This window comes from Xiphophorus couchianus, chromosome 6 (genome assembly GCF_001444195.1).
Source record: "Xiphophorus couchianus chromosome 6, X_couchianus-1.0, whole genome shotgun sequence".
Lineage (NCBI taxonomy): Eukaryota > Metazoa > Chordata > Actinopteri > Cyprinodontiformes > Poeciliidae > Xiphophorus > Xiphophorus couchianus.
In genome coordinates, this window is record NC_040233.1 from 24647118 (window position 1) to 24665194 (window position 18077).

The window sequence follows — 18077 nt, forward strand, 5'->3', positions numbered from 1 at the left end:
ATCTCTCCACAGTCCCGAGGGGCAAGCTGCAGAACGCTATGCTCAAGTGTTTTACCTTGGGGACACGCGAGATGATATCTGGGTATTTGCTGGTGTTGTCTTCCTGGTTGCGGCTGAAAATCCGAACTTCACCGCTTTCCAGAATGTGAATCTGTGAGGGAAACAATGACTGTATGAGTTGGAGAAATCAATACTTTAAGTAAACACTGAGATTTTAATATCAGGTTTGACAAATGAAAGAGTGGAGAACATGTACACCAAAGAGAGGGAAGAACAGGGATTTATAGAGTGTTTGACAGCCGCCCGAGGGACAGATGGAGCTACACTTCAAAAGTGCTGCAGGGCAATTATGCTTTTTTGTTAGGATGTCTACAAAACAATCAGTTTGGTGTTAGGCCGCGTGATTGTGAAGTGAGAGAGCAAGTTGAAACTTCGCCAATTATCACATGTAGCTTTTGACAACTTGAGCACAAATATGTAATCAGTAACAACAGTGTTGTCTTTTACTGAAAGAAACAACAACTGGCTCTCAGGGTTCCTATTTTCAAATTCAGATTGCCTTATTAGGCAGATGCATAACAGTATGTGTTAATTGTTAAAGTGTGACAACTCCAAAGTAAAAATGAACTGTATTTTAAAAATCTCATCAGGAGACAGATTTGTAAATTTAGCCATGTTTGGGTTTGTCTGTCACACAAGTCTTAAGTGATGAAGTTTGCTAAATATATATTTCACATTTTTGGTAAAGAATGTGTTTTTCTAAATATGTTATTAGAGGATGACTGAAGTTTAATATGGCAGATTAGTTTGCAGACATGTGGAAAAATTGTCTGAAAATTAAATTAAAGTTTGGGTTTTTTGGGACAGGTGGATATTTAAATTTATGAATTCTGATGAAAACAGACAAAAATGTATTTAACTTTAGTTAAATAAAATGCTACTTTATTCCTACTGTTGAGGAATAAATTAGGTCACTCCCACATTTACCCCAGGGTTTCCCCCAGTGTATTATAAGCCTGGCGGGCTGCCAGGCTTTTCTGGGCCCCCACCAGCATGGCTTGTTTTTATTTTAAATAATTATTTTCCTTTATTGAAATAACCAAAAACTGAACAACACAAGTATACAGAGAAGAGTGCACAGAATGCCCATCTGTATAACAGTGAGGAGTCATTAACATCAAATACAGTTTATATTGGGGTACACATTATGTTTTGGATGAATGGAGTTGTTTGGATCAAGGCAGCAAGTCCTATATCCTGTGACTCCTGTGTCAGTTTCTTTGTGCAGACTCATTTTTATTTTTAAATCTCCCAGGGAAATTCAAAAAAGAAAAAGTCTAAACAAAAGAAGGGTGTCTTAAATCATTTTTTATATACCTTTATTCCCCTACTGCATTCATCTTTGCTGCGCTCTGCTCTGCTGCGCACTTCACTGACTGAGTGGAGTCGTTCCTGATAGATGGATTTATAGTCGATGCACTGAACAGGGTGCGAAGGTGGGGCGCACACCAATCAGCATTTATGATAATCCTCCATGAGGTCTCATTTGTAGTGAGATTATGGTATTTTTTACCCCGCCAACTCTTGCTTAATGATGGAAAGATAGGAGTTCATTGCCATATACACAATGTAGGAGTTTGCCCAAAACATGAAACAATTATAAGCTGAACTAATCAAGTAGGTTTAAGTAGTGGTGTGTGGTATGGACTTTAAATTTTATCACAATATTTTAAGGTACTATTGTAATAATAAAAGTTTAAAAATATTTATTTCATTTATTTATTACTTCTTTGCAATCAAAGTTCCACAAGCACAAATACTGTTGCTAAAAAACATTAAATATGCTTCTTCAGTTTGCTAATTACATGAAGAAGTGATTTTATCACTAAACTGAACACAGTAACAGCTTAAAATCATACTTTTGCATTTATTGAAACAAATCCAAAAATACAACAAACATCTTTTTTATTTATTCTTGTCAGAATAAATCATAATTCTTACAATATGAAACTTTCACAATAAACAAGAATGAGTGCATTCTGACCACTCATAACGTTGCTTGTGGTGAATCTTCATTGGCACAGACTAAACATCGGCATAGTGTAGCATTAGATTGCTATTATTTTGTCAATGCATTATATATGTCAGCTCAGAGTTATTCTGCAATTTTGACCAGTGTAGATACTAACTGTATAAAATTTGTTTAATTTTAAAGGTGCACTTACGTATTTTAAATGACCTAAATAAAGAGAAACATTTTTCTGTAGCTGTAAATAACAGATACTCATAAAAAAAAAATCAAAAGCATGCAGAATAATTGTGGTTCATCAGCTGTCTCATAGGGAGAGACTGGGATCCTTTGGTAAGACACAAACCAATCAGACACACAGAGTGTTTAGCTGAGTACTACAACACGAGTCCCCCTGCTGGCTTTTTGAGGTAAAACCTACTGCAGAGAGACGTCATAGGGCTCGCTGTTTCTCCTTCTCTCCATGCTCATTTTTCTTTCTCCCATTCTACGGAGTTCAAAGAGCTTCACTGGCATGACTGCCTAAAATTAACAATACAGCTGAAGGCGTTTGCATGACAATCTCTGTCTCGCTGTGCCTTTTTACGTCGCCCAAATATTTCTCATGCCCTCTGCCATCATTTGTTGTTTCTTTGCAGTTTTTGTCTGGCTGCTTCAGCTTTTAATCTCACCTTTCTCCACTCCTCCCCGCCGCCCTTCTCTGGCTAACAGCGTTAGCTTCCTCTATCCAAAGGCAGAGTGTAAAAGCAGAACCAGTGTTTATCTTAAGGATATGCTCAGGCATCCACACACAAACACAGCTAAGTGAGTGCACAGCAGTAATACTTCATATTTAAGAAATAAATAAATAGACACACAGCCGAAAGGTACATGCATACAAATATGGCAGGCATATGTTGGATGCCAAGAGGAAGAAAAACAAACAGTTGCTCTCTGTCACTATACATACACACACACACCTGTGCACGCTCTCCGTCATATTTGTACTCGCAGGTGAACGCTGCCTCGTCAAACCTCTTCATCACCTCGCCGACACCCTTGGTGGGGTGAGCCAACATGGGCCTCAGCGGGACTCCTGCAAATACGAAGGCTGGTGTGACAACTTGGAAGAAGCAGAAATTCACACCCAAACAAATACAGCTCAATGCATTTTTTCAATAAATAATAAATAGTCAAAGACTTCATCGTGAAGAGATCTTTTTCTGTCTGACGTGGCAGAGCTGGTGCAAACAGGCCTTCAGGTAAGGAAAGATGAGGAAGTTTTCAAACCTCAGGAATATTTCAGTGACACATTCTCACGTGAAACATCAACATCACTCCGACAACTGTCTGAGTGACAAAAATCACACCTGAATAAGTTGTCTTTACTGTTATTTGGCTCCGATAACAAACTTCTCTGACTCACACCTCTTTGGGTTCTTAATTTAAGCTTCAAAAACCTGATGAGTGACATCATTCAAATCACAAACCCAAACTCTTTCAGGGCGAGAAGCTAAGATACAAAATGTACAAGCTCCTTTAATGATCAGTTCACAACAAATCAGATGTCTGCACGTTCCAACAAATCAAAGTTTAATGTTTACAGATTCCAATTAATTGGACAGAGAGATGGATGCATGTGTGAACAGAAACTGACCCATGCATTGACAGAAATATAAATGGGTGGATGATAGGAGTGGCCAATATTGACTTCAAAGTTTTATCAAATATTTTGTGCAACTATTATTGTAACAATAAAATTGACAATAAGAACTATTTATTGCTTGTTTTAGGTAATTATATGGCTCTGTGTGTAACAGCAATAGTAGCCCCACTAACACAAGTACTTCTCTTGAGAAGCATTCCACATTAAGTGTGATTTATACCACTAAAACTGCACACATATGTTCTAATTTATTGATATTTTCATTGAATAGTGGAGAAAATAGTAAAAACCAACAATGCTGACGATGTGAACCATTTTGTATTTTTTTTTACCGTGACGAATCAAACTTCTTATGACAAGAAATTTATCAAGATAAATGATAAACAGTACAATAAATGCTCAGCCATAGTGGATGAATGACTGAGGGACAGAGGAAATGAGAGACACAGATGGATGGATGGGTGGATGAATGAAAAGATGGATGTATAAACTGATCCATCCAAAGACAGATGGATTGATACAACATTTAGACCATTGGTCAAGGAATGAAACGAAGATATCCAACGTTTTGTGTCCTGATTTCATGTCCACATTCGTCCAACCTGCGTAGAAACCCCGACTCTGAGCAGACATTTACCTGCCAACAGCGACTAACTGACCAAAAATCTGCCAATTTACTTTCCCAATGTAGCACCACGCAGATGGCAGTCGCTATAAATTCCCACCATGATGCCAGAGCTGCTTATCACACATGCTCCAACAACTTTATAATTAGGCGCTAATTCCTACTTTAGTGCTTTTATCTTTTTCTGATAAATATCTAACTTAAAATAACCGGCTCGCCTCCATGAAAAGGATCAATAAACACAACGTTTAGTGTTTAGTGTGAAGTTCCTGGCTCCTGATTGGCTGCTTACCTGGAGTGAGTTTGCAGTGTTTAGGCAGCTGGTCGATGCCTGCTTTCAGTAAAACTGGGATGATGATGTCATAATTTGGCATTTCGCTGTCAAACACAGGTTTGGGATAAGAAAAAATAATACATTTCTGTAGAATTTAAAGGGATATAAATATATTCCAGCATCAATAAACAGAAATTGTAGGGAGTCAAGATGAGGCCTCACTTACCAGTATGTTTGTTTCAGAATGAGGCTCTTCTCTTCGATCCAGGCTCGCCTGCTCTCAGCGCTCATGCCCTTCCCTGCATCAATCACAGCAGGAGGGAAACCTATAAAGATAGAGGGCGGAAAATCTCTTTCAAACAGATCTGGGGAAGTGTTTGAACATTTGTATGACCTAAAATTTACTGGATGACAGTTCAGAGACTCCTTGAAGCCCGAGAAACTGAGAAAAGAAATGGGTGCATCTGCACACGAATCATGTTCTGTGATGAATTCTTTATAAGCCAGAGATGTAATTTTAGTCTGAATGTGTCTGAAAAGGCTAAAATACATTACCATGCTAATTATTTATTTTGTTTCATTACGTTACATTAATAACAATCATGTTTAAATTATAACTAAATTACACATTTAGATGAATGATTGATTGCAATGATCCAGTGCAGCCAAACAAAAAGAAACTAAATAAACTTTGCTCTTGGCTGAACTGCCTGATTTAATAACAGCGAAATAAATAAGAAAAACATTTCAAGTGCAGAGCAAAGATCAATGCAAATTTCCCCCACCGAGCTCTGGGTCTAATTGACTCTTTTTACTGAATACCTTCAGCGGTCATGACAGAACAACACATTTTAATAAGTCACGATGGAATCCGTCTAATTTGGAGTCTCAGGTGTTGGTAAGAACAAGTCGGCGCGGGCGCTGGGAGCGATCGGTGAAAGATGCGCTGTCAAAACGTCCCCCGAAAGAGTGATGAATCCAACAACGTAATGGTGAAAAAATATGCTCCGCGACTCAGATTACACACCACCGGTTGTTGCCGTTTTCGTCTTGTACATCCGCGTCGGCTTACGGTCGTACGTTGTTGGCTTTATCACTTAAAAGATGCTGCTTTGACATTTGACTCTGCTAATTAATGCAATGAATATTTTAACACTGCTTTTAAATGTAAAATCTAAATAAGACATGCCCCTACTCCATCCTCACCTCTAAGTGTCACCTCCTTGACTTTTCGGTTTACTCCTCGAGGGGGGGAGTAGGTTAATGAATACTGTTAATTAAACGCATACAGTTTGCAACTTCAGGTCTAAATAAGTTAAGTGGGTAAAATGCCAGTAATTCTAGAAGTGCAAGGAAAAAAGAAAACTGGCTTTAAGAAAGTTTCCAAAATAGATTGAGAAGAAGTAAGTTAAAATAAAAATGTTGAGCATAAAAAAAAAACTGAAGCGGATTCAACATTGGTCATTTTAAAGTAACGGAGACCAGATTGTGAAACAACAACCAATCAGAGCAGAACACAGCAGGAAGAAAAACAGCACGCTTCTAAGAAAGGTTCAATGGAAGAAAAATAACCTTCACATTCACACTGTCCAACTCATTTTTTTAAAGCAGATACAATGCCTTCCAAGACACAAATACCCTTTCAACACTTTAATATAGTTTAACATCAAAACCACAAACTTAGATAGACCAACACAAAGCAGCACATATTTTCAAAATGGAAGGAAAGAAAGACATTTTTATTGGGAATATGCAAGCTGTGGGTAAGTTAATTGTGTTTTCCCACCTGAAAGTCTGGTAGACTCTGTTTGAAGTTGCAACATTTGTTACATTTTCAGCTGCTACAGTTCTCTTTTACACTGCACTGTGTCAAGAAACTAAACTAATTGAAAAACCTGTCCTCCTCCTCGCCTGTGGTGGCGCTGCACCAGGAAGAAGACACTGAGCGCAACTTCCTCCTTTACAAAATGTAAACAAAAATGAAGCGGCATTAGATTTTAGCAGTTGCAAGATTTCTCTTTTGTCTTTGGTAGACGATCACGAGTTATTGTCCCCTCCAGCGCTAGACTTGAGCGCTGGTTTTGGTTCAGATTTACCCAGACTGCCTTGCTATAAAGTCCACTTCCTGATTTTCCTGTTTCCAGAGCTACAACTGAATGGCAATTTCGTAATTTAGAAATTCAAGCGGTATGAAGGCTTTTGCAAAGGAGTAAGTTTTATTTTGCAGCAAACTTCTTAACTTTTTGCTACAATTTTAAAACACAACAGACATTACATTAACCTGCTCTCCATTTTTTCCCCTCTAGATTTATAGGGGCGTGTAATCAGTCCATAAGTTTAGCAACTTTTCTAACTCATCTAGGTTGAACAAAGTGCTGCCGTGTTTCTCGCTCACCTATTCACACTCATGAAACACCTTCTGCTCCATATGTGAACTCTAAGTGAGTTGTAACTTCTTACTCTCACATACAATCATACTAGAGAAAAGTTAAAAGTTACCGAGCTGCACTGTAGTGCTAACAGACAAAGTGATGTGACTGATTGATTCTTTCTTTGTATTTAGGTAAACAAAATACCTATCACTCTGATTGATACAATACTAAACAACTCTGGGCATTTGTAGCTGTTTGGTCAACAGTCAGGTCTTATCTGTAGGTCCCACAAATTATGAAACAACAAAAGGCTCAAATTGGCTTCTGATTTGGCATTGTGGTAAAGCACCATGTCACGGCTTTTCTGTACCAACTTCAATCAGCCTCTAGAGTTGTCACTTCAGGACTAGATCATCCTGATCTTTAATCTGCTGGAATAAAAGCACGGTATGTCTGAACCAGACCCAACGTAAGAACAACGGGTTCAGTTTAAAACATTTAAAGTCGTAGAAAAACAACAGACAGAGGGACAGGTTGGTACTAGACAAAGAGATGGACGGAAGGAGAGACAAATGATAAAACAGTAATGGAAAATCAGTGGATGGACAGACGATGGACAATGATCGACAGGGCATTGTATTAAGGTGGGCCAACAATGAGAGAAAAGAGACTTATGAATGGAAAATGAAGAACAAACAGACAACGTAGAACTAATAGATGGAGAAGGGACAAAAAATTGATGAATGGTGAGCAAAAAGGTGGTCATTGAACTGAGAGAATGGACAGATAGTGCAAAATAATGCAATGAACATGGTTTATTTAGCAAATAGACCTGTCCTAACTTGTTAAATGACCCATGATAGGTGACTTTTAATGCTATTTTCAAACCCGATATTGAGAAACTCAGAAGAATTTAATTAATTAAATTCAAATCACAAAGTGCCTAAATCTTCCCATCTCTAGGGTGGATAGATGGACAGACTGAAGGACGAGTTTGGAAAATATTTAAATCGTCCACATTTCTAGATGGCACCTGTCTGAACTTGAGTTGTGGTGAATAAAAAATGAACTCCATTTTGAAAAATCCTCAGTTCAGACTGTTGGTATCAGCTCTTACACTCCCATTACGTTTAATATTTGATAAGACACAATATATTTTAAAGGTCCCGGTGCCTAAACTGAAAGCAGTTTAGAAACGCCTGCTGTAAAAAGCAGGAAAGATAAGAGCTGACAGAAGATGTTTACCTTGTCCAGACGGGGTCAAGCAGACGGCCTGGCTCAGGGCGGAGAGGACACTCTGCTCAGCGAGGCCAATCCTCAGCTTCCCAGCCAGGGACCTGCCCGTCACAACCAAAACGTCAACACCACGCATCACAGATGCCTTTCTACTTCTTCCCCCCACCTGCTGTACGTGATAAGCGTTACACAGTGAAACACACAGGGAGGTCTGTGGTATATCTGGGTCTACAAACATGCAGATGCCTATGGTCACACAAGCAGCTGAGCGTGTGAGTGTGCACGTGTGGGAGAGTCTTATTTTACCTGACTATGTAGCGGGCTTCGGAGAAGCGGCACGCCACAAAGAGGCCTTTGATGATGTCGATTTTCTTATTCATGGCCTGAGGCAGGCGGGAGGAAATTGAGATTCACAGAAGAAGAGCGAGAGGAGATAGAATGCAGGAAAATATGAAAAAAGAAATAAAATTTAAAAAAGAGCGAGGTTACCACAGAGTAGAAAATGCATGTTCAAAGCAGGAAAAATGAACTAATTGCACAGAAGAGATTCCTGCCAGGTGACAACTTACTCACAGACCTCTACTGTTTGAATTACACAAGCTAGTCATTTCCAGTTCAATGCACATTTACTTTAATGTCCTTCTTTTCCTTTATCTGGCCTAAAACTAACTGGCAGAAACCACAGAGCCTTGAAAAACATTTTAAACTCCAGAACTTTTCACTTTTTGTCATATTAGCACAAGATTCAATGAATTTTATCAACATTATAGGTGCTATATCAACACAATTGATGCAAAATTGTAAAATTAAAAGAGAATGTTTCTCGGTTTCCAAGATCTGTAAAATAAATGGGAGTAATTATGAATTTTCCAGGCACATAGTTTCATTTTACAGCATATTCAAGTAACTATGTTATCTTCAATACTGTATATATTAAATATAGCTTAAAAGAAATTTGACTTAGCAATTTAACGCCTTGAAATTGGGCTTGTGTCTCTTTAAGAAGCTCCTGTTCCTTAAAGAGACGCTTTAAAGGAACTAAACTGAACCCAGTTCAAGTTGACTCTGCGCAATTCAACATCATATCTGACAAGCTTCCATTTTCCAGCTACAAGAAAGTGTGCCCACAGCATGACACTGCCACCACCACGAGAGTCGCAGGTGATGTGAAATGCTACATTTCTGGCACACAATCTTTTTCAATGTAAGCTGAAAAGTTCTGTTTTTTTTCTCCTTATAACTAAAGAGTGCATAAGCAACACATGTTCCAGACAGCAGATTCCATCAGAGCTGTTGCTCTCTGCAGCTCCTCCAGAGGTACCTGTTGTGCTGCTTCTATGACTAAATCTCAGCCTGCCAGCTTAGGTGGACCACATCAGGTGCTCTTGTTGTGTTTGCATGTGTGACTCCTTCCAGTTCTAGATGATGGATTAAACAGCATAAATGCTTTTGCAAGGCTCTGTAATTTCTTGTTCATTGCACAACTGCATTAACATCTTTTCCCTTTTCTTTTCTTGGGGCTAATTCAAAGAGGCAGACAATATATTCCCCCTGCTTGTTCTCGTCTAATGAAAATGTTATTCTGTGGCTCACCGAGTTCCCACTCATGCTGGCAATTTCCTTCAATTTCTTAAACACGCCTCCTGCTGTCAGACTGGCCGGCTGGAACATGGTGCGCTGGTTGCTACGGGAACTCTCGGCCACGAGGCCCAAATCTCCTTTCTCCTGCGCCTCCGCTTTAATTTTGTCCAAATGTCGCCCTAGTAATGAGAGCGAGACGGTGAGCGGTGGCCGACTCTCTGGCTGATGAGCGGAGCTGAGGCGGCGAATGCACAAGCCTTCACTTGTGTTTGTTACCGGTTGCTTGAGCGACGGCTTTCATCAGCACCGTCTCCCCGATGCCGAGCTCCATCCCAAGGTAGGCGGGGCCGAGCTGGTTCAGACACAAGTACACACAGCACAGCAGGTCGTCTAGGAAAAGGAGTGAGTGTGTGTGTGTTAAGCTCAGACAAACAGAAAAACAGAAGAGAACATTCATGAACTGAAGCAAAAACAAGCCAACTAAAGATTATTTTTAGAGATGCACTGATCAATCGGCTCTGATTTCTTTAATTACGGGAGTTCGGTGATCGGTCGATACTTGCATGTTAAGCCGATCTTATCCACTGATCTTATCAACCTCAAAAAAAGGTCTGAAAATCAGCTGCTGTCCTTTTCTGCTCTCCCATTAGAGAGGTTTGACTGACAAACTGGCCCACCAGGTCATGTCTGCACGTTTGCATGTCACAAAAGTTATCTCACTGCTGCCAACTCAGCAGCTTTCTTGAAGATTTCATAATTTCAGACTTGTTCCAAGTCAGTACTTCCTTAATTTTGATTAAAAAGTCCAAGATAGTTTTTTTCTTAACTCAATGTATTAAGATATTTGCACTGGAAACTAGACAAAAAATACTTGATAACATTTTGTGTTTTTGCAGTGTTGATGATCATTTCAATAATCTATTCATCACAATTAATCATTTCATCCCTAAAACACACACTCAGACTCCACTACACAAACATAAACACACAGTGGGAGTGCAGACAAGAAAACACACTCATAAACCAGAACCCCGAACACAGAACGAGGCGGACACAAGCCAAGAGCTCAGACGTCAACAAGGCGGTAGTACTGAACCACATTCAGAAAAACTCAAACTAAAAAGCAGCAACATATCAGCATAGTCTTTACAGGAATCCCACAGGTACGCCTGGGATTCCTGTAAACGTACTCACTCACACGCAGACTAACAATGCCGGCGCTTTTATGTGCAACCTGGCTTCACCGCCCTCCGCTTGATGGAGTGGCTGGCAGCCAGCTGCCTGCACAGCAGCGTCAGCCTCACCATTACAGCCATGATGAAGTAGCCTTTACCTGGAGAGAGCAGCAGCACCGAGCGGAGCAGGTTCGACAGCGTCTCGATGTTTCTCAGCCTACACAATGACAAAGGGGATAGACAAGGAGGACGACTTAAATTAATTTCAAGCCCATCCTGTAAATACTGAGGAGAAGGAAATGAGATTTGTCTGTGCGGTTTTAATCCTTAATGGGACCCGGCCAGACATATCAGGAGCTCATTTGTGAAACAGTAGACATCAGTTTTAGATAGGAAGTCATAGTTAGGGGCAATTTTTATCCAATATCCTTTAAGGAGAAATAGGAATCAAGATGTATAGCAGAAAGTCTCTGGTTTCAAATATTCCTCTGAGACTGTTGAAGGACTTCTAGGAGCACTCGTTACTGGAGATGAATGTTGTTAATTTTTTGGTTTTTAATAAGTCATTTGAACTATTAATTTTCTACAACTTCACATGTTTTGGTCAGTTTATACACACAATACTGACAAAGAACCACTACATCCTAGAGCCAAAACATGTTATTGAAAATCAATTTTTTTTTTTTCAAATTTGCAGTTTCTTTAAGCAAATTTATTTTGGAAATGTCAAAATGCGATTATACGATCAATGGAAATGCAGACCTGTCCAATTTGTTTTTTATTAAAATTGTTTTATGTTGTATCATTATACCACCATGAAACAAGTCAGCTTAACCAACTATTTCTAAAGCTTACAATAATAAGATTAATGACCGTTAAGAGTACACTTAAACTTCTCACTGTATGTCTGATTTAGATTGCAGAAAGAATTTCTTTGTCAGAAGTATTTGTATTTTTGCTTCTCTGAACTGATTACCAAAGTTTTTTAAACCAGCTGCAGATCAATTTCAACATTTCTTCCACTTTGTATGCCCCAAGCTAACAAAATTAAATGATCAGAGTTTCTCCCTTCTCATTCTGTTATTCCAAAAAAATCCCAGTTGGCTGTCTGAAATGTGCGAGAGAAAGAGAGAGAGAGAGACAGAGAAAAAGGGTTGCAATCATTTTCCCTCCAACGCTGCTTGCCGTTTTTCCCTCCACATGGAGCTCCTACCTGCCAGAGTCCTCTTCAATTTTCTCAAAGGTGCGAGCCACTGCCAAGTACGGCACTCTGGAGAAAGATGAGGATGCAGTTAGCCTGCAAAGCCGCAGCAATGACAGCTTTTCTTTTTTACATGGACGACATTTAGCTGACTCGGATATTGGGAACAACCAGCAATTAGAGCAGCAGGAGGATAAGCTTTGATTTGAGGTTATCAAACGAGGGCAAGGAGGACAAATGTTGGGACAGCTGTGTCCTTAGGAAAAAAAAAAACAGTCTGGTGAGTGAATTAGCAGAGTTGTTAAATAAATACACAGTATAAACATATAGGCTTTATTTTGAGATTTAGCCCCAACTTTCCTGCATGTTTTGCCTCTTCTCATTTGCTTTTGTATTTATTATTTAATGCAATAGGATCTCACAGTCTGGGATAAATAGCTTTTAGCTAAATCTATTTTTCTAGGGTTGCTTAACATCCTGCAGGAACTCTGAGCGTGATATTTATGATTACCCGTTAATACTAAACAAGACAAGGATGCACCTGCAAAAAAAAAAAACAACAACCAGGCTTTGCTTACTTTTGGCCTTGTTTCCAGCAGGCGTGGTCCACCGGATGGTAGTTTGGTCTGGAAGGATCGTAGTTCGTCTCTCCTGAGGTTGATTCACTGAAAAAAAAAACAAAAAAAACCAAACAGGAACAATTAAATATCAGTCCAGCATTAATTAATCATCGCCGTACCAAACCAGCCCCCAGTAATAAATGAATATTTCAAAAACGATAAAAACTAAATTAGGAAACAACCAGAATAAACAAGAAAAAATAGAAAAACTATATAACAAAATGCAGTGAAAAAAATTTTCACTGCATCAAAATTTTTTTTGAAAATCAACTGAAATGTGAAGATGTTAGAAGCACCTCAACGGTTTCTGCAATTTTAGCATTTCTTATTTGGAAAGAGAAGTTGTCCTTCAAAATAAGAGCAGCAACTGTAAAGGTGAGTTCCCCTTTTCTTTTCAGTTTCATCTAGGAACATAAAAATAGTGCTGTCTGAAGCTTCTTATCGCCCAAACAAAACAAATTAATTATTGTTTTCATTTGAATTGAGGAAATTTAAATAAATCTGACTTGAAATCATTGGAAAGATTTAATAAATGTTTTAAATAGAGACTTCATGTTATTGTTCCAGATAAAAACAAAAAATAAACAAATAAATAAAAAACTGGTGCTGTTTAAGGAAAGCCAGTCAAGCAAGATCTGACGACTTTAAGATGGAGAGAGTTTTGGAGAATATCAAACATTTCTAGAATACGACTTTTGCAATGAATCAAATAAAAAAAAAAAGAAAAGCATATGCACAGATTTTAAAACTTTAATTAATTGCAAAACACACTCTTTGAACTGCCTTAAAAAGTTATTTTCACACAGTATGGCATGAATTCATGATGAAATGGAAACTACAGCTGTGAAATTTATTTTGCATGCATTCTCCCATCACTCTTTCACTGCTGCACACAGGGCAGCAATGAAAAATAAATAGTTATGCAGATGAAATGCCTTTGCTTCCTTCCAAAACTAAAAATAGTTTGTGGCTGGAATAGATACTACGACCTCGAACAGACAAATAAATTATACGCTGTTGCTGCTTCTTCTGGCTTACTTTACATGGAAAGGTTAAAATAATAACAGCATTACAGCACCTTCTGGCTGAAACGTCATAGAAAGGATATAAAAAGCCTTCATTTTGTTTTCTGCAGATTAGTTTATCCCCATGACGTTTCTCTTAGAGCAGCTGCAGCCACCTTTAGTTGCATTATGCAGGCATCTACAATTTATACACAGCCTTAACTGTTTGTTTGTTGTTTAATTACTTGCTTTGCAGTAATTAAAAGTGGCTGATGGCACAGGTAATCGCATCACACCTAGAGTTTCCCTGAAGGCAAATACATAGATGTTACCATTAAGAGCAGTGCCACACAGAGACTCCTAAATACAAATATTGATTTACTTCCAAATTGATTTTTTTTTTTGTCTTAATTTAAGAAAAAGGAAGAATATCTGTTTTTCACACGGTTGGTCTCCATGTCAGGGAAAATTGAACAGATATAGGACTTGGAGAGCTACAGTATATACACAGGATGAATTTTATGAGTTTTAGCTTGTAGCTTATTTTAGCTTTTAGCTTCATAGGGCTTTCAATAAGTAGTCAAAACGTCAAGGTAGTTTTAAAGGATTTTTCCTTGCATATAAAGCACCTGAAGATTCAATTTTATGATTTTTTTGTCTCAGCTTTGCACAGTAGTTCAAATTAGAGTTAAAAATTTGAAACACATTTTGTAATAGTAAACATGTTTCAAGTAAAAAAGGATAGATAATTGGACATAATTCCTATAATTAGTTTGTTTGCTAAGACGCGTCGTTTCTTATAAAGTATTACGCTTTTGTGTTGCTTTGGATGTCGCAAATTACAGAGACAGACTCTAAAAAAAGTAACTTTTAGCTAAAGCCAGAAAATCCTGCAAATCAATCAATCAATCACATCTCTGCTGTGGCAGCTGAAGGAGGAACAGCTTATCCTGCTCTCTCTCGTCCTTACTGATAACTTTGCCTGTGAGTTATTTTTAAAGTGACAGTTTTTATAGTTATATTTACATTTTCGACATCATAACTGGATTACTTCAAATCTAAGGACTGGGGGATTTTTTCTTGCTTTTATTTCTACCTTACTTTTCTTCATCTCCAAGTTGAACCAGGGAAAAATGCCTCCGGCCGACCCCAGGGACATTAGCAGTATTATACAATGACTTCAATCTATAGAAATGAAGATTACACTGCTGGAAGTGAACTTCCAGCAGTTCTGGTGGAAGTTCAGGTTGGAGATCGGGTCTGATTGCTGTAAGATACTGTGCAAATCACTCCATATAGTCATGTATTTTCAAAGGGCCATGGTTATGATAATTATTATTTATTTTTACTTATATATGTTTTGTTAAGCAGATCATGCGTTACAGAAAAGTACATTTTTCATCTTATTGACCATCTGAAAGATAAAAAGTGAAACTATTGTAATTAGAAATAAAAGGTTTTGGCCAAAACATTCAAATTAGTCAAACTTCTGATCAGAAACATTTCTAGCCACACATTTTTAACTCCATGAATGCAGCCTGCCTTACAGAAGAAGGTAGTTAAAGTGAGAAACCTGGATTTCTTCTAGTATAAATTGGACATGTTATCAAATTCCTAATAAACCAGTGAACCAAATCAGAGACTCACATCCTTGTTTTGAGGTGTTACCTAATTAGCATGTTGTTCCATCACAAAAAAAAGACTCAGACTCTGAGTTAGTTCTCCCTGGAGACACTTTCACCACAAGAAACCAATTTCCAATCTTCCTGTAAGGTCTGCCATGCCAGTTAAAATTTTTATAAAATGCTGATTTTCTCTCTCTGGCTAATCAAACTAATTGGAGTAAAAGGTGTTTAATGTAACATTATGACAACTGACCATAAAAATAAAAAGAAAGTTCATGAGAGATTGCAAGGATACTATCAATTTAAGTAGCAGCACTGATTTCCAAAAAAACTGGGATTAAATAGTGCGATTTGGTGACATTTTATGTTATTTTATGCATCCTAACCTGCCCTCTATTAACTATAAATGACCAACGAAGACAGTATTCACTGTTAAATAATATATTTATAATGTAATAATCTCCTTTCTGACATAGACTGAATTTCCAGTCTATGTTCAGCATCTTTCAATCATTATCTGATGAGTACTGAACTCCAAATAATATTTATTTTTTCTTTTCCGAAGAGTCTATTTTTACTTTTGACAAAGGGTGTGATGATGGATAAATTCCACAAACAGGAAAACAAATTTAAATTAAAATATTTCTAACATACTCATTCAAATTTCATGCATATATATTACTTTCATGTCCGTACAAGGACACCATTTTGGATAAATTTAAAGTTGGATTTTCTTCAGCAGTTTAATTATCTGTTAAATGAACATGTGGGTCACAATCTAAGGAGTTACTGATTAAAATGATAGTTTGACAACACTTCAGAAGAGATAAAAGCTTCATTGGTGGCCGATATCCAAGGATATTAAATTATTGCTTCGTTTTTAATAATGAACTCCAGCACCGGTCAGTAATTATGTTAAAACATGCAGATACCAGCTCTTAGTTGAGCTACAGTGCTGTCAGGTTAATGATAATGATCATTAACTGTACAGGTAATCAAATCTGAAAGTAATTAAGTCTATTCTTCACCTACTGGGCTGAAGCATTTCGCACTTCACACATAAAGTTGTGTTGTTTTTTTTTATCTGCGAATTATTATGAACCAGCTGATCCTAATTAGCTGTGTGTAAAACTATGAAGTTGACATTAATGAGACTTTCAGTTCCTCCTGAATCTCTTAACAGGTAGATTTTACAGGCGCATCTGGCATGAGAGCTACTTGAATGTTAAAGCAGGAGAATCTGTTTAAACTGCAGAGTTTAGACATTTTAAGTAACATTTAATTAGTCTTAGTAGATGTCAAGTTATCTGGGTCTTTTCTTAAATTGTACAAGGAATATGCTCTAGGTTTTTAATCCAAACTTGCCTCATGTTTGTGTTAAAGAAAATATGTACAGCTCTGGAAAAAATGAAGAGCCCGCTGCACTGAACCCCATTGAAAACTTCATAGTTATTCCACCAAATATTGATTTCTGAACTCTTCCTGAGTTGAATCATTAGTATTGTTGTTTCCAAATTAATATGAACTTAATATTTCCTTTGCATTATTTGAGGCTTGAAAGCATTGCATTATTTACATTATTTTGACGATTTCTCGGTTTCTGCAAAAAAGATTTTCCTTAGAATTTCAGAGACATCTTATTAGTAGTTCATAGAATAAAAGAACAATGTTCATTTTACTCAAACATATACCTATAAAAAGCAAAATCATGAACCGATAATTTGTAAGTGGTCTCTTAATTTTTTCCAGAGCTGCATATTCCTTATGTTCTTTGATATTTACTGTACAGTAATCTTGTTTGTAGTCAGGACGGTATTTATGGAGTTTGGTTTCACATCACAGTAGAAGTGATACATCAAGAAACAAAAAAAAGATAGAATAACAAAAAAAAAGAATATTTCTCACTGAATTCATTAAATTAGATCCATTTCTTCCTCCTCCCCATCTTTCTGTTATGTTGCTAAACTAGTCCTTATTTTAGTCAATATTTATGCACATAAATATTGGAGCGTTATTCAATGAAACTGAGTTTAAGTTTTGCTTTATGTAGCTCTTCCTAACAAAATATTCTATTATTTCCATTTTAGATACGAGTGTAAATTATGAAGAGCTCAGTGTTGGAGTTCAGCTCAGCAACTTGGTATGTGGATGTGTTCAGTGTCAGGAAAGAAACAAATAAGGTTACCGGTACATGAATTAGTAATACAACTGAAACCAAGGACAGCTCTAAGTTAAGCTGGAGGAGAACATTCTGTCACTGATTATGTGCAGAAAAAGAGGACAGACATGGAGCTCTGAATAGCTGTGATTCCATTATAAATGTATGCAAAACTTTGTCGATATTCCACTTAATGTTCTGTAATTGTGGTGTTTCCATCAAATAAGAAATGCAATTAAAACTACATGTGAATAAGTGGTTCACGTGATAACTCATTAAAAAACATGCATCATCCTTATACCACTACCAGTAGTAAAATCCACCTGTTGATCCATTGCAGTTTTGCGAAATACACTCATTTCGATAGAGCTGAAGAACCACCTCATTCTAGAGCCAAAACATCTTATCCAAAAATTTGAGTTTTCAAAATTGGCTTGTTTCCATTGAGCAAACTTATTTTCCTAATTCCAAATATATGGCCAACAGAATCACAGATAGTGGCTCTGGTGTAGGGAAAAGTTGTGATTTCAAA

The 18077-nt window shown here is 37.5% G+C and overlaps 1 protein-coding gene across 1 annotated transcript in view; it reads right to left on the minus strand.

Moving 5' to 3' along the window:
• lig1 (ligase I, DNA, ATP-dependent) overlaps positions 1-18077 on the minus strand; it is a 73019-nt gene that overhangs the window by 37779 nt on the left and 17163 nt on the right. Inside the window, exons 8-18 of the mRNA XM_028019423.1 lie at positions 12717-12803; positions 12151-12207; positions 11096-11154; positions 10039-10152; positions 9775-9941; positions 8488-8564; positions 8191-8282; positions 4800-4899; positions 4592-4677; positions 2989-3104; positions 56-151 (exon numbers count right to left, since the gene is read on the minus strand). Of these exons, the coding sequence (XP_027875224.1) occupies positions 56-151; positions 2989-3104; positions 4592-4677; positions 4800-4899; positions 8191-8282; positions 8488-8564; positions 9775-9941; positions 10039-10152; positions 11096-11154; positions 12151-12207; positions 12717-12803 (1051 nt within the window). The remainder of the gene's footprint in view (positions 1-55; positions 152-2988; positions 3105-4591; positions 4678-4799; positions 4900-8190; positions 8283-8487; positions 8565-9774; positions 9942-10038; positions 10153-11095; positions 11155-12150; positions 12208-12716; positions 12804-18077) is intronic.